The 27,614-nt window shown below is 43.0% G+C and overlaps 1 protein-coding gene across 4 annotated transcripts in view; it reads right to left on the reverse strand.

The window, feature by feature from the left end:
• Positions 1–27,614, reverse strand: part of LOC116311274 (partitioning defective 3 homolog) — a 354,699-nt gene that overhangs the window by 22,071 nt on the left and 305,014 nt on the right. Inside the window, exon 22 of one of the 4 annotated variants that reach the window (XM_039617402.1) lies at positions 16,418–17,087. The exons of the other annotated variants lie outside the window; for them this stretch is intronic. Within the exon in view, the coding sequence (XP_039473336.1) occupies positions 17,066–17,087 (22 nt within the window). The 3' untranslated portion in view covers positions 16,418–17,065. Of the gene's footprint in view, positions 1–16,417; positions 17,088–27,614 lie in introns of those variants that run through there. 4 annotated transcript variants of the gene reach the window in all.

Raw genomic sequence — 27,614 nt, forward strand, 5'->3', positions numbered from 1 at the left:
AAGAGCTTCTCTGATGAACTAGCAATGAGTCAATCACATTAAAAAACATCAGCCTATACAGAAACAGCTCTGCCACTCTTTAGCAGCAAACTGTGAGGCACCGGTAGTGTGCATGTGTCTGTGTGTACCCCCACACCCATCCACACCTGTGCTTTCACATGGACATGTTGACAGGGGTCATGAACACTCTAAAGCTGCATTTGGGGGTATGTGGATGTCTGTCTGTGTAATAGTCATCCTTTGATCCGAGAGGATTTAGCAGATGCCTCGCACACCACAAGGCTTAGGCCCAGGATGTAAACTATGCAGCAGCCCTCATATTTGCTTCTGTTGGTGGATCAAAGCTGCGCTGAGTCTCTACATGCCCCGTAAACACCGCCACCGGCCAATAAATGAGTAATCCAATCACCAAGAGTGTAATACAGGTCATATGAGCATACCTAAGTTCAGGGGTATTCGAATGAGAACGGCAGAGTGTTATAATCCTCGGGATAAGATTTCAAGAGATGAAGTTTGACTGGAGTTGGGGGTGTTGCTACAGAAATGTTCATTTCCAACTAAAAGCGGAAAAGGGCTGAACTGCCGGAGCTTCCGTGCGACTTTAAAATCATACATTCTGTTATTTCTTATCTGATCGCTGTTGATTGAAATTCTATCAGATTATCTGGTTTCTTACTGGCCGCAGTATCTCTGTGCAGCAGATGAGGGGGGGCAGACTTCTTAAGTTTGGGCCCTTTGGCAATCTTGCATCAAGTCAAAGGCTTAGCTCATCTTTATTCCACCGCCCTGTGGACTTTCATTTATTTCAAAGACAGAAAGATGAGGCATTTTGGGGGAAATGGACAGCCTTTGGGACCTACCACGATGATAGAAAGAGATTAGATCTGCATTACTGCTGGTCATTTTTGAAGGGGAGAGGGACAAAGATAAAACATTTTTTTTAGCGTCTTCAGAAGGAAATCAGCATATATCGGCCCTTCTGCCATGATTTTTTGCCAGCAATCAAATGGAAGCATTTGAAGCGTATATCCCCCTCCCAGCATTTCTTTCTGTCTTCAATTTCCACTTTCTTTTCCATCTTCATAAAAAAGTTTTTCCAGTTTTCTCTCACCTCATCTCTCCTTCATTTCTTTCTTCTTCTTCTTCCCATATGTTTTATTTCTGAATGCCTCAGTGCTCCTCTGTGGCTAGAGGGATAGGTCATGAATTCCCTTCTGTCCCCCTCGTCCTCTCCCCACTAGCCTGGTAAGTGACAGCTGCAGGCTGGACAAAGGCCTGATAATACCCTGGATTTGTCAGGCTCTGACTTCACCCATGTCCTCTTGTGACTGATGCACCGACAGCGGCGCCTTGCCAGCTAAAATCCCCACCTCTAATGTGGAGCTGTGACTGTATGTGCGTGAATCTGTATCCACGGTTCCTTTCAGACTCAAAAGCACCACATATAGGGTCCTTAGGGGTCCTAAGGAGGCCATCGTGTGGGATCCCTGCCTGGGATGTGGTAGTGGCGTGACTCGGGAGCACGGAGCTCTGATTAACCCTCCAACAGGCTGTCCAGTATGAAAGGAACCGCAGAAGGCTCTCCTCTACGAAAAGCATGACTCCAAAGAAATAAAGAAAAGGTTTGTTCCTCTTAAGTACCTGTAGTCTTGTGTACTTTAAAAGCTCCCCTGCCCCAGCAAACATAAACCCTGCAACCTTCAATGCTTCTGCTTCACTCCAATTTCTTTTTTTTATTGCAAAGACATCAACTCTTCATGTCATTACCATTTTCTGTCTTCTCTGTTCAGTTTGCAGGATTTCTAAACACAGATCAAAGTGAGGAATTTCCCCTTTCTGCTTTCTATCCTATCTTTTCTAATAGCAACTTTTAAACCTTTGGTTGCGTAAACATTATAATGGAACTAGTCAAAGAAACCTTTCTTTCTGCATGATGTGCTGTATATTATGAAGGTACATGGACTTAGCTAAGATTTGTGTAAATGATAGGCTCCCTGAAAGCTTTACTTGTCCTCATTTCTGGTAACTTCTCTTTAAATTGTTTTCTAGGAAGAACAAAGCACGGCTGCATTCTCCAAAGAGATTAACTTTGAAGTTAAGGCCCATAATCCAAATCTATTGATTCAGAGAAGGGTGCTCACTCTGAGAGAGAGGGAGCATGGTCAAGACTGCACAACGTAATAAATACACTCTTACTGTTATGTGCATACATGAAGGTGCCATTGTGTAATGAGACAAAGATGTGTTGCATGCTAATGATTTAAAACTCATCACATGATCGAAACTTGTAACTGCACAAGAAATGACTTGGCTGCATCATGCTACACGCAGTAAATCTTTTATTTTCAAAGCAGCATATATATAGAGTTGAAACATATGTACAGTGCTGCAGCTGTTTATGTTGCACATAAACAAAATTCCTCTTTAGGGTAAGAAGAATGAAGTGTCAGCCTTATTAGCCTTAAATAAGGTGTGAAGGCCATGGGCTAAAGTATCCATCTAAACAGGTTAAGTCAGCTTTTACGAGCCTATTCGATCTTTACAGACAACTTTTATGAGATATGAGCTTGCTTGACACTAAGAGGCCAGTGGAGAAGTGCACTGGGAGTATGCTATATGACTTTGGCTTCCAGTATCCGGACTATGACGCTAAAATATTTTGTCTAAGTATAGGTTGGCGCCATGGAATATGAAATGTGTTGCTGTATTTTGCATTAGGGGACCTCAAATATAAATTCCCAGGGAGACTGGTGCATTGCAGCAACAAGTCACCTTTGCAGGTTTGTCTGTGGAGGGCCACTCTAAAACTGAGTGGGAGCTGCAGAGCTTGGCAGAAGCACTGACTAGACGATCGTCAGCACTTAGACAAGAAGGAGCCGAGTTGATCTTGAGACAAATTTGGTCAGCCAAGTGTGTGTGCCTGAAGTGCTTCGTATAAAATAACATCTGATGTTGAACAAGCTACAAAATTAAAGATATTTCATGAAAGTTTTAAACTCATAAATGCAACAAGTTTTGGAACAGTGGAGCAGGAAAAACAAAAAAAGGGAGGGGGATGCTTTTGTTTGGCATTGTTTTGACACAGCTATACTCCCCGGAAACATTCTTACAAAGATTGCCAACCTGCTAGGCCAGGTCCAACTGTGCTCTTCACAGAGCTGTGTGAACCCAAAACCCAGTGCCAAGCTCTGCCTTTTACACTTGCATTCTCAAACTGCCTCATCCTTCAGATGCTATCGTATGCTGGAAGGCACATGGGCAGCTTATAAGAGAGGCCCAAGTTTTCCAATCCACTGTATGAAAACAGACAGCGGAGGGAGGCAATTAAAAAAACAGATCTCTGTGAGTTTTAAAAAGAGAAGGGGATTGAAGAATAATCAAATGAGATATTTGGGAATGTCGCTTCAAATATTGAATGCCATCCAGTGTACCTTTTTTAAAATGTCTCAGATTTCCTTTGATGCTAAATTGGTTTTCAGTGAGCTTTTACGTCAGATAGATTCATGTAACTTCCTGAGATTAGCCAAAACTTTAACACAATAGCGTTTTGCATTTCCTACTTGGGAAACTTTGGTGTTCACTTATTGTGAAAGCGCTTGGAGAGGCTTTAAACTAAAGAGAAATCATTAAGGACTTTATTATGAAAGAATGAGAGGGCTATCCACACCAACACCTTTAAAATCAAGCGCATTTTTACCACAAGGTCTCTGTAAACATGACAGCAGCAACATCGCTGCGTACTTTGAAATATAGTCGCTCGTGTGCCGAAAAGAATCATTTGGATTAAAAGACAGCCACGGTCCTTTAATACAAATATATGCAAACCTATCACCATGTGAAGGAGCAGATGATTCCACTCCAGAAGCAGATATTCACATGCAGCTGAACCCCTCTGACTCGTTTGCTATTCTAGCACATTGCCAAAGTGACACGCTCTCACTGGCTACCTATAATGAAAGGCTAATATTAGATTTCAAATGGGCCCAAGCAGCAGCAGCGGTGCACCAGCCATATATTACATATGCTTTCAGAAGTGTATCATTTGACATCTGGTGCATCATTTTCAGAGGGACCTGGTTGGTTTGGAGGGTTTACTTCTCCACTGTTGCATTTCTTTTTACACGTACACCCACTTTTAAAATCCCTTTTTTTTTTTTTACTGACTAACAAGCAGAGCAGATATCCTGTCTTTTATTAGGTCTCCCGGGTTAATTTGAGAAGCCTTATACCTGTAAAGAATCTCATTTACTTCAGCAAGACGCCACACTGTGCTGAATGCAGACAATCGCTCCCTTTGCAAATGTCAGTGCCTGACGCTCAGCAGGTGAACCACGAGCCAGTGGTAAATAATTCACAGCAGACCGGTGTAGCTTTCCTCGCCATCCCATACACAACCAACATCCCCCCCACCACCACCCAAGTCTTTTCTGCTACGACCCCCTGTGCCGCCACTACTTCCTCTATACATAATTAACGAGAGAGGCACGGTGGGATGCCCGTCAGTCAGAGCCAGGGCCACTTTAAACAATAACAATATTGATAGTGGGTGTAATAAAGTGGAATTAAAAAGATGGATTCTAAAGATTTTTTTGTGCTCCTGGCGCAGCTGCTCCCAGCTTTAAGTGGTGAGGAAAGGGAAAGGGGTTTGCAGGGGGGCTTCTTGGGAATGGATAGAAGTACAAACCAAAAAAGGAGGAGGGGGGCACATGTGCCCTTTTACCCTCCCCCTCCTTGTCAGCCCCTGATGTCCTGTACTAACTGCTTTGCTGCTGCGTCCATTACTGGATTAAGTCTCGGAGTCTCAGAAAGAGGGAAGACGGAGGAGGTCAGGGGTCATAACCTTTAGTAATGGTCAGCCAGACAGATGAGCAAAGAAAGAAAGAGAAAAACAACACTGGCAGGATAATTTCAATTTAGGCTATCAATATTGTGTAATGATCAATGTGAAGGTCAAGAGGTTGGCAGATAATGACAGATGGGCAGATGAGAAAAAGAAGAAAGAAGGAAAATGAGAGAACTGAAGTTAAAAAAAAAAAAAAAAAGCCAATCGGTGTTGGAATATCAAACATTTGCTGATGATTTTGTCACCTGCCAGAGTGACAGAAATAGAAGCCGAGCACCAAAAAAACTTGACAAAACTGAAATGCGCTAGAAAGATATTTGTACGACTCCTAAAAACAAAAAAACAAACAAACTGAAAGCAGTGGAGAAATCCTGCCATTACTGCTATCTCCCATCAACCTGCAGGAGCCTTACATATGTTAATGCCCCTTCAACCTGTGACCCTCACATTCATGGCATCATTATCAACCCAGCCAGACATAATGTTGGCCTGTCACCGCCATGATCTATGGCCACAGTGGCTCTCTGCCTTAATGAAGCCGTAACGCTGCCTTAAACTACCAAAGCCGCGACGAACCTGGGCACGACTGTCTATCGGCTTAATGTGAGTGTGCATCCATCATCATGCATCAGCCATCCATCAATCAAAGCCCATGTGACAGCTGGGACCCCCGCACCTAACCCCCACCACACACCACACACACACACACACACACATATGCACAAACACACACAAACTCATTGGTTGTGATTACGATCTCAATTATCATCATGACCGCGGGCCACCGCTTCCCCTGTGACCGACATGCTAATAAGAAGCACTGGCAGTCAATAATCAAGCCATGGAAAAGGGCACCGGGTGAAGATTTGGTCAAGTTTAATTGTATCACTTAACGTCCATTGGTTTAAATTAATAATCTTGGAACCCTATTACAAAATGACATGGTTTGGGGAAAAGCAAAGTCAACTCATGTCTCTTTTAAGGACCAACCCAGTGTTCCACACGCGCACCTGCTCACACCATGAGGAAATCAAAGGTGACCTTAAGGTGTCTTAAAGGGTCCGTGTTCCATGCAATAAAGAATCTTGACATTAGCTGTTACGAGTCTACAAGACAGCAGCTGTGGCATCATCGCAGGACTGCAAACATTCCTGTGCATGAAAGCTTTTCACCTGCTGAGCGGGACCGAGCGTAGCTGAAGCAGGTCTCACAGGTTATTTCTTTAAGCTAACATCACTGCCGCCCTGTTGTTTCTTCTCAGCCACGGGGATTTCAACCAGTGTAACTTAAGACGGGCTTTAGACTTCAGTGAGCACACAGATATCTGATAATGTTTGTCCAAGCCTTTCAACAGATAGCTAATATGGATCACATTCTGTCACGTGGCCAGAGTGTTAGCGTTTCACACAAATGGGTTGGGAGTTTTGTCTGTTTCCGTTTCTTTTTCTCCGCAGGTGTATTCGCAGAGTAATCTTTGCTTTCTAATCCCCACACTAACACACTTCTGAGTCAGAAAAGAAAAAAAAAGAAAAGAAATATAGAGCTGTGATGAGAGGGATAGATGGAAGAAGGGCAGCAGAAAAAAACTATACAGAAGCAGAGTTTGTGTCCTAAATAACAGAAATGTATCTAATTAACTTCTTCCACTGAGGGAGTCCGTGTCTGCCAATACAACAGTCATGATAGGAAACTGCAGCTTGTTGAGAAAACTTAGTAAATGTCACAGGAATAAGAAAAGAGAAATCTCATAAATATCCTCTCTCCGGTGTTTCTCCTATTTCATCTCCTAACAGCGTCCCTATTTTTGGCAAGGCTGTGTTCAGGGACAAAAACCTCTATAAGTGGCCACATTTTAAATGTGACACAGCAAAGCACTCAGCCAAACTCCTAATGTGTCTTGTGGTGTCCGAAAGAATTATTCAGGCCTGGTTAGGAGGGGTGGGGGCTCACTTCGGTGGCAGGGATTTAGACTGCGTTTTAAGAGGGAGCCAGGAGACACTGATGACAAAACACTGTCACCTTCAGGTGGTTAAAGGAATGGGTGTCAGGGAACACACAGGAGATGGTAGTCCCGCAGTTCAGGACAAGCCACGGGGGATTTAGCCCGAGTGCTGACAGAAAAGACCAAGCGGTCATGGGCTTGCCCACAGATGGCAAACGTGGTAGCTGATGTGCGAATGAATGCACCAGTGAGTCAAAACTAAATTAAGATACTGTCACTACATCTGCCTGTTCACACACACACAAGCATGTACACATATGTGCATACACATCCACATAAAATGCTCATTATCCTTAACCCCCAGTGTGGGGGTGGGGGGTGGGGGGGTGAGGGGGCATGGGAACAAAAAAGCATTAAGCAGGAGTGAGCCCTTTAATTACAGGCCAGTGTTTGGAGAACTCTCAATGGTGCTGAGAACAATGGAGGGCTCTGGTAATAGTCAACCTGCTGAGTTAACACATATCCTCAAGGTATGACATCACACACACACACACACACACACACACACACACACACACACACACACACACACACACACACAGCGGTCACGTCACGGACATGAGGCAATAAGTGCAGAGCTGGTTGCCGAGAACAGCCCGACTGGTGGAAGGAAATTTAAAGCACACTTGATTAGATTTCTCCTCCACGCAAAACAAAAGTTAATTTCTCATTATTTGGCATTATTTCCTGTCTAAAGCTGCAGCTTGCCAACTTATTTTTGATATTTTTGATGCGACTGCTGAAAACAATCCAGATCAACAGTTAGTTGATTGCACGTCTTTTTGTCTCTTTCATGTGTCTCCGAGTGAGTTTCTGTAAGTTGCTTAAGATCAAAACCACCTCACAAAAAGAAGCTCTGTTAAAGCAGAATTGCAACCAGCTGTATGCTCTGTAGTAAAATGCAGTTAGAGGCCTGAAGGATGATAAAGATGAAATACTAAAATGACTAAACTGGCTCACATATGATTCCCTCAGTGTGGTGAGGTGTCTCATTATATCTGGGTGCTTGTAGTAGTGAATGTGTGACGTATGAGACCTATAAATAACTCGAGCGGTGATTGTGACCATATGACCGTAAGAAAAGTGACAGCTTTCCCAGTCGGTGCATTTGACAGGCTTAAGGATAACTCCACATGCCTGGCAAATTGGATTGGCGCTCTGTTGCCTCTGCAAAGGAAGGAAAACAGACAAATCCTTGGCCGTCTCCCTCCTAATAACTTCCTTTTCATGTTTTAAAGTCCACGATAAGCGAAGGGAGGCCAGGAAGGGACAGATAAATCATCATCGGTGCACATTAAAGACCATTATCGCTTTTAAATAGTCCCACGCAATGCCCATTTTCCAACAAAGCAATGGCAAGGTGATCTCCCGACAAAGACGGGGAAAAGAACAAGACAGCTTTTGAAAGTTCTGACAGCACGACAGGTTCTGAAGGACGTGAATGGGTCAAATGCGAAAGACAACTTTTAAATCCAACATCCAAAGACAAAGCCCGACCCTGCCCATATTTCACCAACACCACCCAACATCCCCAGGAACTGTCAGCCATCTCCACACCCAAATTCAGCTCCACCAACCATCGGCTAGGACTTTAAAAAAAAAAGAAATTATCTCAACAAGTGCTATCTGTGCTTTTGTGAGGTTGATTAAAACCAAGGCATTCCCAAAAATAGCTTTAACAGGCCTCAAAGGCCAGCTAATATAGCAAAGCTTAACTTGTGCCATAACTCTGGGATCTTGCAAAGATTAACGAGAGGGGAGAAAAAGGAGAGCGAGATATTGGTGTGTAAATGGGAGGCAGAAACTTCAATGAGCAAAAGCAGCTGGTGGCAGTAAATAGTGGCTGCCAATTGGCTGCTGTTCACAGAACGCCAATCTCCAAAACAGGGAGTGGTGGTAGTGCCAAAAATGGAACAAGAGAGGAAATAAAAAAAAATAAAACATTGATTAAGCTCTCAACAGTTGCCTTAACTTGAGTAACAAGGTGGACTGGGCAATGTTTTCTACTTTCAGATCTCAAATTAGAAGATTTTACAGGAACAGAAAGAACTGGCAGCTCCACGTCGAGGAATTCACTGGCTTTACCTTTGAGTATAAAAAGAAAGCCCAATCAAATAAAACGACGGGCACACGTCACTGGAAGATGTGTGCTGTGAAATGGTCAAAAGTCAAGGAGTCAACTGGAAAATCTTTCAAAATCCAATCACATCCAATAAAAAGAAACCATAAAAACTGCTGCATGGATTTGCTTCATTCCTTTTTTGCAGGTTCAGTATGTGCATATTGATGTACTTATCGGTGTGTGTGGCCCACCATGAATTTGTCTTATGAGAGACTGATGAAGTTTTTCCATATTTCTATGACTGCTATGCTTATTTTATTTTTCTTCAGGCTGTTTAAGAACTCAAACCTTGCGCTTTCACTAGTGGTGGCTTATGGTAGCTTTCCCTGCATAAATCCACATTTGCACAAGGCCATTACAATATTCCCCAAATGGGCGATTTCCAAACTTATGTAGCATGAATTAGCTGTTGCTCCAGTAAGTCCAATATTCTCCGTCACCCGGGTTATTTCAGTAATGGCAGCTTTGCACGACAAGTGCTAATGGCTTGAAATGGTGACTTCTCTACAGGCACTTTTGGATTAATTTCCTGTGTTGAAAGGGAATAGATACACACGGCAAGGCCCACTCTAGACAAGTCAGGTCCCTGCATCTGTGATGTAAGTGGGCAAAGATTATGCGACGGCGGTGAGAGTAATGAGAGATCGGTGTGTTCTTTGGTCGCTGTGCCCCTTCAAGAGGAAAATCTCTGATAATGAACTCTAGACCTTTACGCTGCTCCTCAGCAGCCCAGACAGGGCGAAAGAGGGAGAGAGGGAGGGAGAGAGCGGGAAGCCCATCGACAGAATTATCATTACATATAGTCACGCTGGCTCTCATATCTCATGTCACCGTAACACGCTCACTTCACATCTGCAAAGATTTAATTAAAAACAAACAAAAAAGCATTTTTGACAAGCCTACAAAACCACACAGACTCCAAATAAGGACACTTGAAACCACGTAAACCTCCAGTGAGTCATCTGAATATTTAACATTAACAATGTTATTGACATTGTGCACAACAGCATTCACAACAACACTCTAAGCTGGCTCCTTGAAACTATCTATGCTACTTTGAAACACTGAGAAAAGTTCACCAACAGCAGAACAAAAACACACATTTTACACTCCAAGGCAGACTCACAGCTACCTGAGAGCTACCAGCATCTGATTTCACATGGTCACCTCATTGATCAGGGCCTATAATAGCTGAGATGGACAGCAGCTGTCCCTGCTATTACAATGTCATCTCATCCATTTACTTACAGATCAATGGGACAGTTGCTGAAATAGGCCTGCCATGCACTCCTCTCTTGCTCACCTGAGCTGGTCTTTGTCATACCAGAGGCTATCCTCTCTCACCTTACTGTTTGTTTGTGAGACGGGTGAGACTGTGGCCTGCACCCGAGAGCCAGAAACAAAGTTGCTTTATAAAAAAGTAATGAATCTTTCTGCCAAGCTTCCTTTTTAATTCAATTAAGTCACTTTCTTCTTTTACGGAGTGTTAAAAAAAGAAAAAAAAGAAAGACCCCACCCCTCCTCAGTGAGACATAAAAGTGAGGTACAATTGCACTCCAGTAGGGGATTAACAGCTCAACATTAAAAATGACGATTCTCACTCAGGCTCCATCTTCAAGTCACCACACAGGGGAAGGGGATACTTGGGAACTCAAAGTGAAAGAAAAGCATGCGGGAGGGGTTGTTCAAAGGAGCCTCGGATGACATTGCTTTTCTATAGCCCTTTTCTCATGCCTGTGCACATGCATACAAACCCATGCATGCAGACCAATACACACACACACACACACACACACACACACACACACACAGAGGCATTCTTTTCAGGATGGACTGACCACTGAAAGCCCTCCAAAGAGGAGGAATCAAATAAAGCCGTCAGTGGATGGAGATTAAAAGGAGTGCTACACAGTAAAAATCTGATTTATGAAGCTCAGGCTGAGTTGCTACAGGGGCTTTGGTGCCATGGTAACCCAATGAACAGTAAGGTCGAAGGGGCGGTTGAATAAAGAGCAGCAGAATGGCGAGGAAAGAAAAGGAAACTTTTAACCTCTCAATGTTCACATCTTTTCTTATAACCCTGAACCTTTACCAGACTAACGCATGAAGCTTGAGCTTCAATAGAGGGGGTCAAAGTCCTCTTCATAAATTACAAAAAGCCTTTCTCACAGTTTCTATCCAGGACGGGGGCACAACTGTTTGTGCCCTGAATAGGACACGGATTTAATGATGACAAGTTCATGATTTTAACTTAGCTGAAATGGTTCTTTTCTTACTCGAGCTTTATTATTTCTTGGTGGCTGTTCTCTCTTCTGCTTCTTCTTTCCTCTACCATCAGTACAGCGAGACGTTCAGCCCACCCAGCCTTGCGTGGCACTTCCGAGAGCCGCCGTAGCTGCTGCTGCATCAGTGTGTTGTTGTGTTTTGTCTGTGGGAGCTGTCCTGTGCCATGCTGCTGTGGCCAGGGCCAAGGCCCTTTTCCTATTGTCTGCTGCCATATGGAAGCCAGCACCAACACGGAGATAAGCCTGTCCTCATGCTGTTCCCTGACCTTCTCAGGCACCCAGCTGGCACTAAATGCAGAAATAATTATTATCCAAATTACCCAGGCCAACTCTGTCTCCTCTTTGTGCAGTGAGGGTGAATTGAGAGGGGGTGGGAGGGTCCTATGAAGTGCTAGGGGAGATGCTGCGGTGGGAGATCTCACACAAAAGAAGAGCCCTCAGTGGTCGGCCTCACGCTGCCTCAAATACTGTATATTAGCTTGTCTGTTTCCGTAAGGAGCTGATAGATGTCTCATTAATCATTTGTGATGAGTCCGTATTTTGTTACTGACTGACAAGAGTGTGGTGCTTAATGCCACGTCAGAACACAAATGTAAAGCACATTTATTCATGTAGGTTAAAACATTAAACATTTCAAATCCATCATTACATAATTCTGCTTGATTACACTGTACTTTTTTAGAAGTTGATTATAGCAAATGTTAAAGTGGATACACACCCCAAAAAACCCCACTTGATAATGATGACTCAATAAATTTGCATTTAAATGACATAATTAAATATTTTAAAAGGTATAAAATCTTCAATAGGGTAATTCTACTCCATTATTCAGTCTTAAATGACTCACTAAACAATGATTAAACACATTTTTCAATAAAGTGCTCAGATGGTTTATGATGGGATTTTTACACTTTTGTGATTTCATTATGAGCACATTATTAAAATACAGTAAAAGTACAATTTTGAGCACTTTTGAAAACGAAATCACAAATTTAGTCTGTAGGACCTGCGCAGCACACAGCACATCTCAGACTACAGATCTGGATAAGAAAAAACTACTTCCTACTCTCGCATTGCTTTCTTGTGACATCACATTATTATAGGAATGCCTAACTGGAGGGCAAAAGCAGGCTTTGCTCTCAGAGTTGCTGAAGTGGATGCAATAAAGAGCTAGTGCTAGCAAAACATGGACATGGAGAACTGAATCCCATGTTTTATTTTTTCCTAACTGTCTCATACAGTTGTCCCAATCCGTTTCTTCACAGTAAACAAGGTTTTAAATGGTGCGTCAAATAAACTGGTGCTCATTTACAACCCGAACTCCAAAAAAGTTGCTGTGTAAGATGAAAACACATTGCAATGATTTGCAATATTTACAAACTCATATTTTATTCACAATAGAAATTAATGAGTTTAAACTTGTTGTTTAGACAGTTTTTTATGTCATGAAAAATACTAGGTCACTTTGATAGCATCTGATGACAGCAGCACATCTCAAAAACTGTTGGGATGAGGTCAACAAAAGGCTGTAATACTAAAAACTATTTGCCCCTAGTCTGGTTCATTGGCAACAGGTCAGTGACATGACTGGGTGTTAAAAGAGCAGCTTAGAGAGAAAGACTTTCTCAAAAATCAAGATAATGTTCATCAATCTGAAAGAAAAACTGTCACTGTCTGCAAACTGTGAAACATTTTCACCATAATGCTTCCCGGTGTAAAAATTGTGAAGAACAGCACATAACATCAAAGTTCAGAGAATCTGGAGAAATCTCTGTACGCAAGGGACCCAGATAAAAATCAATATTGGATGTATGTGATCTTCAGGCCTTCAGGCAACACTGCATTAAAAACAGGCACGAGAGTCTGTCATGGAAATCACTGCACGGGCTCAGGAATGCTTCAGGGAGCACAGCTCAGCGCGCCATCCACAAATGCAGGTTCTTCCCTGGGCCGAAGTGCATTTAAAATGGACCGAGGCGGTGTTTCACATCGCTTAGTTATTTCTAATTTTGCAACAGGAAACCTTAACCTAAAATGACATAATTAAACATTGTGTCCTCTTTTACTCCAAAGAGTTTGTACTCGTGAATAACCAGCGCTAACAGATACCGAGTTTACAGACAAATAAAAACAAAGAATCTGCTCATAACTGCTCATTTGCTCATTTGCACCTGGAGCACCGGAGAGGAGGATGTTAGGCTCAAAGTTTACTGATGTTCCATGTGTTTTGCTTTATTTTCCACTCCTTTACATAATAATTCATTTTTAGTTGCACAACATTTGAGTGCACCAGGTGAAACTGTGAAAGAAAGGGGATGTCCATAAATTAAATTAAAAAAAAAAAAAAAAAAACACTGTTCAAAGGGAAATCCCGAAATTGCTATGGTGACACAGGTTTCATAAAGTTAGCACCAGCCGTTAAGAGCTGAAACTTTGACCTTTTCACCTTCCTCTAATTAGTTCCTGATGTGCAGTAGAGTTTGGGACAGCTGGATTTGAACAGGAACGTCCCACAGATGTTCCAGCGTTTCATGACACAATGAAAGATGGATGGAGAGACAATACAACAAAAAACTTCAAGCGGGATAGAGTTGGTGGATTTAACCCACCTCCTAATGGATGGCTTTACTGCATGTGGAAAAAGCTCCATCAGACAGACACATTTGCACTCAGGTCGTCCCTTTACACAAGTGGAAGCTCCTCCAAGAGGGAGAGTAAGGCGGGTAAAGTTGAAAAGTCTTCATCATCAAAGCAGTATCTTTTTCATTCCACATACAGCCACATCCAGCAGTATGCGGAATGAAGACAAATCATCATCTGTGCTCAATGCATGTTGGAAAAATACAAATCATATTTGCAAAAAAAACCCCCAAAACATGATAAACAGAGTGAACGTATTACTTACTAGTGATCACATATAAATAAATAATGAGGAAAACCTCTGTGATTGCAGGGATATGGAGGGCGGATTATTGTATCGCTTAGAACCGGTGAACATACCACGTCTTTATCGACTTTGTCCCGGCAGAGGAAGCCTTGTGTTTGAAGCATAAAGGAAAGTCACATTCCATAAAACAGCAGCCTTTCATGAAGAAAAGAGAAAAACACTTTTTGACTTGTTACATAAACAGAATGACCTGAACGAAAAGAAAACAACGCGCACCTTAGTAAAAGCGGCGGAGGGTGGAATTGAAGAGATTAGCCCGCTCACATTTAAATGCCTCTATCTGGCCTTGCTTCACTCCATCGCATAGAAAATGTGGAGAGACAAAGAAGGGAACAGTGGGGTTGATTAGAGTGGAGTTGGGGATTAGGTCTGAGCGAAGGAGCTTTGAGTTATTTAAATCTGCCCCCTTCGTCAAGGTACAAAGGCACCGCTGGGAAGGCGCATCATCACTTATTCCAACAGAGTGCATAAAAAGGTAGAGAGAAAGAAAAAAGAAAAGGAGCAGATAAATGAAGTGCCTCGCCGTTACTCGGCAGTGTTCATTAGCTTAACGTTGCTCGGGTAATGGCATAAGAACAAGCGGCGATGAACAGGATTGTCCTGTGTTGGCAGATGAGGAGTTGAAGCGGGCGATCCTTTCCAGCTGGGAAAGCTGACAGGGTCCACTTTTAATTAATGACATGTCTGTACGAGGTCACTCTAATGAAGCGGTGCAAGGTGGAGAGGATTTGTGATAACTATGGTTCAAGGTCAGATTGAACAAAAGAAGTTAAATTGAACTACTATACAGCGTTCAAATTTTAGAGGAATAACTAGACGCACACAAAACGCGTGTTTGCTAACTATTTCCTACGAGGCCTGTTGATATCTGTGTACTTCCACCCTTGGTGAGTGTACACTGGGGTTTTCTTACATCTCTCTTGCTTAGCCAGGACTGTCATCTTTTCCCTGTCTGTGTGTGTCTGCATGCGTGTGTTGGTGCCAGTGAAAGACAGACTAGCATTGGTGCAGGAGATGATGGGAACACTGACCTTCCCTTTGCCATTACAACCCCCACAAAAGATTGAAAATGTCTCCTGCGTTCAAAGATAGCCACATGTGCAATTGCACTGCATCACTATATCTGGGAAGAATGGACAGCAAAAGAAGATGACTTGGTGTCTCGGCAGGGGAGGCAGAGCCATCAAGGAGAATCCCAAAACCACTCATCTCCCTTTGCTGACGAGGCAGCGCGCTCACGCTCGCTAACACTCAGAGATGGTGTGTGGATATACGTGTAGACGTGGGTCTGCACAGGCCGCGTTCATTCTAAAAGCCGTGGCACAAAAATTACTTTCCAAAATTCCGACCTCCATCTGTCGGGAGATGCTGCTGCCATATTTGTTTTTGTTTCAACTGCTAAGAATCAAATACTGTTATTTTTGCCTGAAATGGGCATCGTCGCACGCCATCTTGCAAGAGGAAATGTGCAAAGATGAGTTTCTGTCTGTGTGAGAGAGAGTTTGTGGGTGTGTTTTTGACACAAGAAGAACATCCATGACCTGACTTGACCCCGCCAGCTGGCTGTCCTACTTTCTGTCTGCTCATACACAAGAATATTAAGTCATTCTTGTCTTTGTATCTCTGATAGAATTCTCCACAGACAGTGCCCCAGTCTGTCTACAGTACATGAATACTCTGCTCTGAGTGTATGCCCAGTATCTGTATGCCAGGGATCTGCCTTTAGGGCACGTATATAGTTGAGATGGAGTTCGTATGGCCCTATCTTCCTGATTGTGTCTACCAGATTGTACCCCGGAGAGGCAGCGCGCATCAACACTCGCCAACAGCACATTTTGATCTCACCACAAAAACCTTCAAAGACAATGGCTGAACAGCTATGAAGTAGAGACAGAAGTGGTGTTTGTAGAGTTATAGCAGATTCAGACAACATAGTATCATCCTGACAATGACTCAAGCCAGTGCATGTGGATATCAGGAATAAAAGTCTGATTTTAAGTGGCAATATATCCAATCCCAGAGCACAGCTGCTGTTTTTAACCTCTATTTTTATCAGAAAAATAATAAAGATATGTGAATGTGAACACTTATGCAATAACAGAGAGCTCAGAGATCACCTCACCCACTCGTATCAAATAAATAAAAGAAAATAAATAAGAGCTAATTTCAATCATAAAACTCAAAATTTTTAATGAGAGTTTAGCATCAAGTCAGTTAAACTTCTGGAATATTGATCTGGTCAGTAGCAGAAGGGGTTGCTAATCAGTTTCAGCTGCTTTGGTGTTACAATGAAATTAAGAACAGGTGCACTAGAACGGCAACAATCGGAAGGTTTGCTGTGTCTCCCAGCACAAACTCAAAAGCAGGGAGAAGATTCCAGGAGACAGTTACTCTAGGAGAGCTGGTTGGGGCTGCAGAAGGTCCTTAGCAGGAATGTGGAGAGGAACAGGATGAGCTCTGCCAGAGCTACAAAATGACCCGACAATCAGAAACACACTTCATGAGGGTGGCCTGAGGGTCCGATGTCCTCTAGTGAGCCCTGTGCTCACTCCCCAGCACCATGGAGCCTGATTGGCTTTTGCTTTTCACGGATGGGAGCAGGTTCACCCTGAGCACATGTGACAGACGTGAAAGGCCCTGGAGGAGCTGTAGAGAATGTTATGCTGCGATTTCATTCAGCAGGTTTGGTGGTGCGTCAGTGATGGTCTGGAGTCATATCCATGGAGGGACGCACAGACCTCTACAGGCTAGGCAACAGCACCCTGACTGCCATTAGGTATCAGGATGAAGTCTTTGGACCCACTGTCAGATGCTACACTGCTGCAGTGAGTCCTGATGTCCTCCTGGGGTATGACAATCTCTGGCCTCATGGGGTGAGAGTATGCAGCCTGGAGGATGAAGGAATTGATACATTGATTAGCTCCCAAGCTCCGGCCCCCCATTATGTTTCTGTCCATCTAATGCCACCAGGATGCACAGTGAGATCCCCAAGACACCTTCTGTGATCTCATTAGGAGCATGCCCAATCACCACTTGTTGCTGCAATGAAATTTCAGTACAATGGACAAACCTGCTGCACCTTTTTTTTTTTCCATTTGATTTTCAGGGTGTCTTTGAATTGAGCCCTGTGCAACTTGATCATTTTCATTTCCATCAAAAAAGATGTGGCATCCTTTTGTTCCTAACAGATTTCCCACTCTATCTCAGTGTAGATATCCAGCATGAGTTTATATATAAATATCTCAATTATCAATAAAAAATGTTTTAGATAACATTTGTGTGTGGTGCTACTCAAACCACTCACTAATCATTCGAATCATTTTGGGTCATTTATACCATGACCTATAGGCTGCTGAGAGCAGAGGCATGGTTTATGTGACCTTTTCCACTTCTGTGTGACAGTGATGGCACTGGATGAGCTAGAATTTGAAGGGCTCGGTTAGGTGGAATACTTGAACTACGATTCAAAGCAATCTGGCTCTTCTGTCTGCCAAAAATGTCAAATGACAAGCCCTAACACACAAATGCATACACACACATCATCAGAGCGAGGAACACTGCATGACATTTCACCGGTCTTGACAGGGCTGGAGAGCGAAGAGATTAGTGTGCTAGCCTTAAAGCACCAAGCCTGGGCAAACAGATGATTCTGATATGATTTCCTTGCCAAGTCATATTTAGAATGTTAGTTTGATGGGTTAAGAGAGCAACATTAGACCTTACTGCAGCTGTTTGAGGGTCTGCAGAGCCAATATTGAAGTGTGCAGTCATATCAAGTTTTGATGGCATTGCATGAGTCACGGGCATATTTCAACATAATAAAAAAAAGCCAATTTCTATGTGTTCACCATGACAAAACACAAAAACTAAATCCACCTGTCATTCCACACAGGGATACCTACATTAGGTGAAAAGAATGAAAGAAAAAGCACTTCTTCTTTCATGCACCAGCCCTGTTTGAGAATATTTAGCTGATTGCTTTGATTGATCTCACAGGGCGGTTAGGGATTTGGTCGCAGTACAGCCCACCATTGACTCCTACACATGGGAAGGACTGCGCGGCATTAGCGGGAATAAATCATGTGTTAAAATGATATTCTGATGCGGGGCCTTGAGTGCATATTGATTCGTAATTATTTGTACTAACAGTGGCGAGGGAGGGACAATGCCATCCATTACTGTGTGAAAATAGGCAGGGGGGATCAATGTGAGTGGAATAAGGATTGCGGTGAAAAGCACGGCGGCCATTCCTCTGTCAAAGGCGATCATTAGCCCAGAGCAGAAGAGAGAGCTCCCTCCACCATGACCAAGACTTGCCTTTACAAAGCTGACGGTAAATTACATTCCATTCACAGAGGAAAAATTGACCTCACTGCTCTTGTGGTGGCACAGACTGCTATGTAATAACAGTGTCTCTGGGCTGAGGGCAATCATCCATCGCTTTCTGCCCTTTTCTCTTTTGTCTGCTTTTTCTGTGCCACTGATATCTTGTCACTCACGGTGTGATGTCAACTAAAAGGGAAGGCCTTGAAGATGCCATAATATTAAGCGCTAACTACGAGCACACATAAGAATGAGGTGACGTAAAGCGAGCGGGCATCAAGGTTGGAATGTCAAGGTAGGAATTAGAGAGAAATCAGGAAACAGAGCCACGGCAGCCAGATACAGAGGATACTGTTAATGGTCTGCACCGTGTGATGTCATAAGAAATATATTCAGCTTTAAATATCCGCTTGGGCTTCTTTGCAGGCAAAGAAGATGACCTCACCCCTTTTGATATGTGTCTTACATTTCCCATTACACGGACCAGACAAATGGACTGCACAACAACTAGACAGACAAAAAATGTCCAGGTAACAGTCTGAGAACATACCAGTATGAGCAAAATCTAAGGATGTAGTACAAGACAACACAATTACTGACAAAACCTAACCTAGAGACGCATTCAGAGAAAAGCCAACAGCTAACTATTGAGCCATTTCTCACTTTTAATAATTAAAACAAGGAGCTCTGGAATAAAAAAAACAAACAGTAAAACAACAAAGGAGGTCTAGTATCTTCTCAGTAAGATAATAGGAGAACAAATATGTGCTATAACAACACTTTAACCCAAGGCTACATACCCAGAGAATATAAACCTGCTTAGCTACTCACCGTGTACACATTCAAGCACACATACACACACTCGTGCACCAAGGAAAGAAAGGCAATCTCATCCTCCCATTATGATTTGATAGCTCAAATTGTAGCAATGATTCAAGTGTAGTCCTGTGGGTTTTGTGGATGAGCCCAGAGCCTGTTATTTTACCAGTGGGCACCAGGGGATGGGGAAGGATGCTATTGCGGCCGACAAAATGACCATTAAATCACAGGCTATGAAGCCACTCAGGACGGTGAAAGAGCGCGCGCCTACTGCTTGATGTGTCAGGTGTGTGAATGCGTGTTTATCTAGTGCATTCCTGGCAAATGTGCATTGTTGCTTGTGTGCAAAGAAGTGGAAATTGTCCGGATAAAAACTGTATAGATGCCCGCCTACGTTGCACAGGCGAGGGTTGTGCAATTTGTGTGGCAATATATAACCCAGTGAAGCGCAAATTGTATGTGTACAAACATGTCAAACAGATGTGCGTGAGGCATAAATGCTAGTTTTTGTTTATCTCCTCTCCGGATGGTAGAGGTAATGACAGTAAGCCCAACACACCTGCCTCTAATAATTCCATCAAATATAGTGTGTATACATGCTGTGTAATATGCTTCCAGTCAGGTCAATGGATGTATGATGAAATGCTTATGCTTGCAGTGTAACGGCAGCAATCAGTTATATAATCTATGCAGCCTACTGGGCACTAAAATGTAGAAGTCTCTGCAAATTCAACAGTTTGCATCTACTGAAATTACTTTTACTTGGATGTGCAACTGCAACACATGACAAATGTTATGGTTCTCTTTTTGGAAAATTAAAGCTAAATTAGGGATGAGTTTAACTGATGTGGAGTGTCTCTTTTGAACATGGATACTACAGATGTACTGTGAACAGTAAGCACATTTAGCAAATGTTTGAAAGATTGCTAAAATGTTAGGGAGCACAAATGTTGCAGATATTTTACAGGGCAACGCCACCATTCCTTTAGTATTGCATGTTGTTGAGAACTACCCTGGTGGAAGTCGATGTAGCTCCTATGATGATCTGCTAAGTATTCCACAGCAGGGAGAAGCTCCTGTGCAAAGGCCATCCCTCCTGCTACTTCACCCCGAGTCAGGAGCCTGACGCCCTGGTGGTAAGCAGGAGGGAAGCTCTTAGGGGTTGGAGCATGCTGGTTGGTTGCCTTCCCACTATTATGCTTAGCACTATATAGAGCTGACATATACGGGCTGCAAGAATCACAGCTGGGTTCAGCTGAACAGAACTACCAGAGGGCATTCTCCATGTGTAATGCCAACTTTCAATTCTATTTGATTTATTTGGTGCCAGAATGAGACAACCACTTATGAGCAAGCAGTTGGCGACAGTGGGAAGGAAAAACTCCTTTTTAACAGGAAGAAACCCCCAACAGAAGCAGGATCAGAGGCAGTCATTTGTTGCAAACTGTCGGTTGGGTGTGAGAGGAGGGGGATGTGTAGGACAAAACTTTTATGAAATGAAAGCTAATGACCTAAAAATAAAGAACAAACAGACATTTAGAAACCAGTTGTACTTAACTTCAGCATGTGCAAAAAATAGTTTTAAGGAAACAATTTAACATCTAACAACGAACCAACTTGAGGAGTAGCTGATGCAATATAACACCCGCTTGTCCCTACCAGAGGCCAAGTACTTCACTTAGAAGACAAAAATACCTCGATCAGTTAGCAAGCACTAGGTTTCCGTAGAAACAACGTGTTAGAGGTGAATACAACAGCTTGTATTTTTGAAGTAAACATGTTTTTTCCCCTCTCATTCTGTGAGATATTTCTGTCTATTTCTGTCTAACAGTGATTGAATCTTTATAACATGTTAAAACATTTATGGAGTATTATAAGATACTGTCATTAAACCATTCAGAACAGGTTCAATAGTCACAGCCATCTTCTACAATTCTATTAGACCCATAACTGCTTCAAGGTTATAAGAGCCACAGCACATAGTGCTGTGACTGATAGATCACCCTACTCTTTCTTTATGAGGTGACACAACGTGGACTTACAATAGAACATCTGAACTGTGGATATCGCAACACCCTCCATGCCTCGGCTTGCTGTAAAGGAAAATGTGGAGAAAAAAAACCCAGAGAGCAATCGAGAAAAAGGAAGAGAGAGAGAGAGAGAGAGAGAGAGAGAGAGAGAGAAAAGAAAGGTGTGGGCTTAGCCTTATCTCCTCCATGCCTGCCTACCTCCAGAGGTATGAGCTTGGAAGGTTTTAAAGTGACAGGGTTTGGCTCTTGATGCTACATCACTGTGCTTTGAATAGACCTGTAAGGCAAGGCCATGGCACAGGGTTTGTGTGAACCTAGATGTGTCAGAGACTTCAAAGTGAGTCTGTAAAAGGGTTCATTTGTTTATCGGACAGAAAAATGTGTATGTGCAGCATTGTAGTCAAGAGCCCCGAGTTCAAGAGTGGTCCCATTTCATTTAAATCTGAGGACTAAAATCACAGCAAAAGGACCCGCTCGATGCACGACAAACTGAAATCCTGATGCTTGACAGCTCCTTACCTGTATCGCACAATTCTTCAACAATTCTCCAAATAAAAGGAAGAGAAAAGCAGATCCTCAAACCATTCATGTTAAGTGCAGAAATGTAAACATTCAGTTACAGACAGGAACTAAAAAATTCACAAACACACTGAGAGACGCGTTGATTAAATGTAGAGCAACCCAGACAGTCACATGGATACAAACCAGAGCTGCCATAACCTTTGCCTTCACTTCCCTCCCCTTGAGTCGCTGGAGAGGTTTCAGTTCTCCCTCAATCTCTTAAACCCCTGAGTGTTTGCTCAGGAGAAAGAGGGTCTGTCTTTTAAAGTCCAGCTTTAAATGGCATGTGTGTAAACAACAAGATTTCTGTCTTTTCTCCAACATGAGACGTGATGCCATAATTTCTCCTGACAAGCTGGGCTCCCAATTGGTATTTATCTTGAATAGGCAGTGGAAAAGTGCAGCAGTGAAAGTGACACATGTTAAGACTCAGCATAACAAAAGGCAGCAGAGCTTCGGGGGTGGGTGACAAGTCAAAGGTCTCCCCCTCTGAGAGTTGTCATGGTAAGGATTTAAAGAAAAAAGAAGAAGAAGAAAATTGCATTTATTAAGTCATTATAGGGGGTTTGGTGTGTGACTTTTGACTTTTATAAAGGGAGGGGGTGAATCAGGGGCCCATATTTGGAAATGTCCATGTGTGAGATTGTCAGGGGAGAAGTATGCTACAGGTGGGAGTCATTCAGCTAGTTCAAATGGTTTTTGTCATTTTCTGGGATCAAATGCAGAATGAAAGGGAGTCATTTTTCCAGGCAGGATTGAGGCCAAACACAAGCTTACAACAAAATGCAACTTGGATTGAGAAGTCAAGGGAAACAGAAACAAACATAAATTCAAGAAACTTTCTCTCCTGTCGTTTTCCCCAAATAAAGTAAGGTACCTGATTTGCAATCTCCCCTCATCCGTCCATGCGAAATACATAAATCAGATGTCGGCTAGTGTTTCCGTCACTGTCACCCGTGCACATGTGAATTAATTCCCATAAATACAAGCAGCCCTCCTCTAGTTGAAATAAATTTTCATTACAGAGATGAGGTGGGAAATAATAATCTTTGACTCCCAGTTAGAGCAAATGAAAGATGGTATCTCCCGGTGCCTGTGTTTTTCTTCACAGTTATTAAAATGAAAATTAAGGCCCGAGTGCTCGAGAATATAAAAACAGAAGTATTTACTGCAGAGTGCGTTTGTGCTGCTAAAAAGCATCCGTCTTCAAAAATGCCCTGTTAGACACAACAATAAGGAAAAAATAGCAACTGGAATCTCTTTCTGATATGAGTAAGCTGATCGCAGATTGTTCTTTGCTGGAAGTCTGCATCGTTTTAACTTTCTAATGTAGTGAACTACTACAGAGTATCCTGGCTGCCCTGCAGCTTGAAAGGATTTTGCTATGGCAAGAACAGTGTGATTAATGCCCCCTTGTCCAAAACCTGTACATGTACAAGAGTTATGGCCAAAAGGTAAAAGTGTGTGTGTGTGTGTGTGTGTGTGTGTGTGTATATATGTATGAGCATGCATCCATGTCTTTGTGGGGACCAAAAATTGGAAGGTTACTGTATTTGTGGGGACCAAAAGCCCTTATAGGGACCAAAATCCTGGTCCTCACAAGTTTGAAGGCATTTTTGAGATTCAAAATTTGGTTTTAGTGTCAGGGTTACAATTAGGTTATGGTTAAGGTTAGGGAAAGCATTAAGTCAATTAGATGTCCCCACAAGTTATAAATACCCGACATGTGTGTGTGTGTGTGTGCGCGCGCGCATGTGTGTGTGAATGCCCCAGGGTGCTTCTTCTGCGTTCCCCAGGGATCCAACCTCAGCTGCATAAACCTGTCGGCTTTCATGATCGACAAAGCGATGCACAGACACACTTGGTGACAAGGCCCACCTAAATTTATTAGAGCTCCTCAGGACCAGCTCCACTGCAGGCTGGTGTCACTGCTGGTTACTCTGACACACGCACCAACGCCCGCACACGCGCGCAGACGCATGCACGCACACAATAAGTGCAGCAAAGCAAATTCTCCAGGTTGGGGAAAAACATGGAAGAAGACCTAAATCGATCTTGATGCATGGCGAGTTCACCAAGCAGTCAATATCAGACAGTCCATGTCGAACAGGTATTGTGTTTGGCTTCTGGAAGTTGGCTGCAGTTGATGCAGTGAGGATTGCTGCAGTTTGATGGAAAAACAAAAAAAACAAAACTCTAAAGCAACAGTGAATAAAATGCTGAAACTGGTTTCTTTGGGCAAAATTCATTCAATCCACCAGATAGAGAACCACTTTGTTTTACAGACTGCCTGGCAAAAACGTGGCAGACAGAAGTGACGATTGTGAAAATCTTTGCCGACAGAATGACCGATGCGAGCTGTGTGCGATGGTAGGGTGATGCTAAAATGACAAAGTGTGAAGACGGAAAAGAAAAAAAGGTCTCTTTGCAGATGAGTCTGGGTTTGCGTGTCTGTGTGTGCATCCTGGTGCCAGGGCTGAGGCAGAAAGGACCCCAGAGCTGGCAGACATGCTAACCCCCCACTGCCCCTCCCGACTCTGTCTGCTCTGATTAGATGGGGCTTCTTACTACGATGTGCCAGGAGCTCTGCCAGAGATAAAGACAGACTAACAGATGTTCCCCTTATCTCAGGACCAACCTCAAGCCCATCAACCCCTTAACACACACACACACACACGTGCACAATCACTGAAACAAAAACACTTATATCGTGAGACTGACCGTCTTTGTTAGAGTCTCATTCTGAATTGCAACTCAGACAGAAGTACTTTTTACTTTCATTAACAAACACTAATTCATGGGAAATGCATGCACACACGTCCATGACAACGGAGCTGAATAACACGAACATTTACAGGTCCTGGCAGCTTCCTTCGGCACTGAGAGAGAGGAAACCTTTTCAGCCGCCCCACCCCTCTGCCTTCCTCCAGCCGCGTGCAGTTAGGGCTGAAGTGGAATGTTAAGGTGGCTTTGAAGAGGCGTCTGCTTCTTGTCAGCACAGACACGACACACTTATTGTTCTCACCATGCACAGCTGATTATATTATCTCTATCTTCCACATACCACACAAGTAGACAGAGTTTGAGAGATGGAGGTAAGATGTGGGTGGAAAACAGGGGCGGGGGGGGGGGTGGAGACAGAAAAAGCAACGAAGGGAAGAAAGAGGAAAAAAAGAGTAAAGGATGTGCTAAATCAGGAGACAGAGAGATCATGGCACAAAGACGAAAAACAGAACTCCGGGGCCCCCGGGGGTTTGGGGGTCTATGTGTAGGCATAACGAGCGGAGCCAAACATATCCAGCCTCATTAATTTCAACTATCAAAGCCACTTTTCTGGGTGCACCACGCTGCCTGCTTCTTCTCCTGTCTGCAAAAGCCCTCACTTGTCACCTAAGATCAAAAACAAGCAAGAAGGAGCGCTAGGCTAGAGGAACCGGGAGCTGGAAGAGATACTTTTTTTCCCTTTATAGGAGCAGAGAGGGAACATCTTGCTATCTGCAGCATAACCAGCCAGTCTGGATTTAGATCCTTGTGTGTTGAGTGTTCTCCAAAAGGTGATGATGCGTTTTAATGCACATCAATATTTATGAAGGGCATTTCCTTGGAATGTTAACAAGGAGACTGAGGTTAAAAAAAAAATAGACTGAAGGTCTTAAAAGAAAAACTACAACCATTTACAATAAAACACCAGCATCTTCCATGAAGGGAAGAGATAATGCGCTCCGTAATGAAAGCAAAACCATTCAAACTGTCAGCGATGCAATATATGGCGAGGAAGAATCAGACACCAAATGAATGAGAATTCACTGACAATTAAACTGGAAACAATAATAAAAAAGCGCTCTGGCTTTGAAACCAGCCCCATCAGCACGAGGCGGTTGCTAAGGGTTTCGTAGCTCCTTTCAGCCGTTTGCGTCAGTGTTTTTTCCTCCTCTTTTCTACAAGTAAACACATGTCTCATTACGAAACATTTCTCTGCCGAACATCAGCTGCATCTAGTTCTATAAAGCACCAGCATCTCATAAACTAGTTTGCTCTGCAGCGTTTTTCAGCTCCTATTTGTGGCTTTTTGTAAAAACAAGCCCGGTATACACCTCGGGGCATCTGGAGCTCAAACCGCTGGCTACACATTTTTTTTTAAATCCCGCCTCTTCCCACAGTGTCCAGACAAGGTGGTCATTGTGAGATTATCTTCAGTGTGTGCTGAGGACAGGCCCGAGGAGATATATAACCACCAAAACCAGACCTTGGCATTTGATGATCTCCCTTCTTTGAGTTGGCCTAACAAAGCTACCCTTGATTAGAAAAAGAGAAAAAAAAAGGATGGCATACTCTGATGTTTCACATGTCGGGCACAGTCAGATGTTTAGTAACGTCTCGAGCACAGAGGCTGCTTTTGTGGTTCGCAGTTAAACAAATATAATAAAGAGAATTTTCCAAAGCATGGCAAAGACAGCTAATCTTTGTGTAGCAGTCAGTTGTGAAACACTGCGGATTTTGTTCGTCTGACTACATAAAGTGTATCGGTGCACACAGTAACCTCGCCCATTAGGAGATAATGCTGGAACATCATTTGTTCACGTATGGAAAAGAGAAGGTGTTACGTGAGAAGCGGGAGCACTATCAGGGAGTCTTACATTCCTGATCTTATCACTTGGTCTTGATTCAGGTTCTGCTGTTGCAAAAAAGTCTCAGTGGAGAATGGAGCATATCTCCAAAAGAAAAAACAAAAAACATTCACACAACGCGAGGGTGAAAAGTGGAAAGGCTGTCGAGGGGCGGCCAACTTTGTGTCATGTCCTATCTCGCTCGGCATGGCATTTTATCAGCGTATCACCTCCCTCTCTCCCTCTCAGACTGAGGAAAGTGTGTGGTAAACAACACTCTTCTTTCAGTCTAAGAAATGGCCACAATCTCGCCATCTCAAGTTTACAGAATCTTTTCCTACATCTGGATGCTCACCTGCAATTTTCTTTTCAAATGCCCATGCATGTCCCGTTTTTGAGCACACAGTCACAGAAATGTTGAATGAATAAAAAATAATACACCCACACACACGCACACACACACCTATACATTTAAAAAAAAACAACTTTCCTACTGCAAAAGTTGTCGACAGTCAACTAACTGATGAATTTTCAGGTAAGGCAAAGAGAGAAAAGAAGAAAGCAATATATAAAAATGTAGGTCAAAGCTAAAAGTGATTTTGCCTGTAATCTGACACTACTGATGGTAATACAGGTATGAATATAAAAATCAAAAAGAAACAAAGAGGCCTCATTCTCTTTGGTCTCAGTCTGGCAGACTTTTGCTTTTATAAAAGGTAGAGCGCAGAGTTCTGCAGACAGACGTAAAGTTTTTCACACAGTGGAAGCATGAAACGCGGAATTCACAATGGGGGCTGCCAGATATGAGAATGCGGTGGGCGGTGAGGTAACTGGGGAAACTTGCTGTACTGCACTTTTATCAGGGTTTTATAATGAATCAAATGTGACAGGACCCTACAAAGACACAATAAGCCAGCTTTCCTTTTTTTTGTTGCTGGGGCTATACAAAGGGACCTGGGGTGACAGAGGAGGTCATTTTGGCTCTTTTTCTCGAACAGTTAGTGATTTTAACATAACAAGCAAAGCAGTACCTACAGCAGTGTAAATTTTCTCCAGATTTCTTTCTAAGCGTATT

Source organism: Oreochromis aureus, linkage group 9 (genome assembly GCF_013358895.1).
Source record: "Oreochromis aureus strain Israel breed Guangdong linkage group 9, ZZ_aureus, whole genome shotgun sequence".
Classification (NCBI taxonomy): domain Eukaryota; kingdom Metazoa; phylum Chordata; class Actinopteri; order Cichliformes; family Cichlidae; genus Oreochromis; species Oreochromis aureus.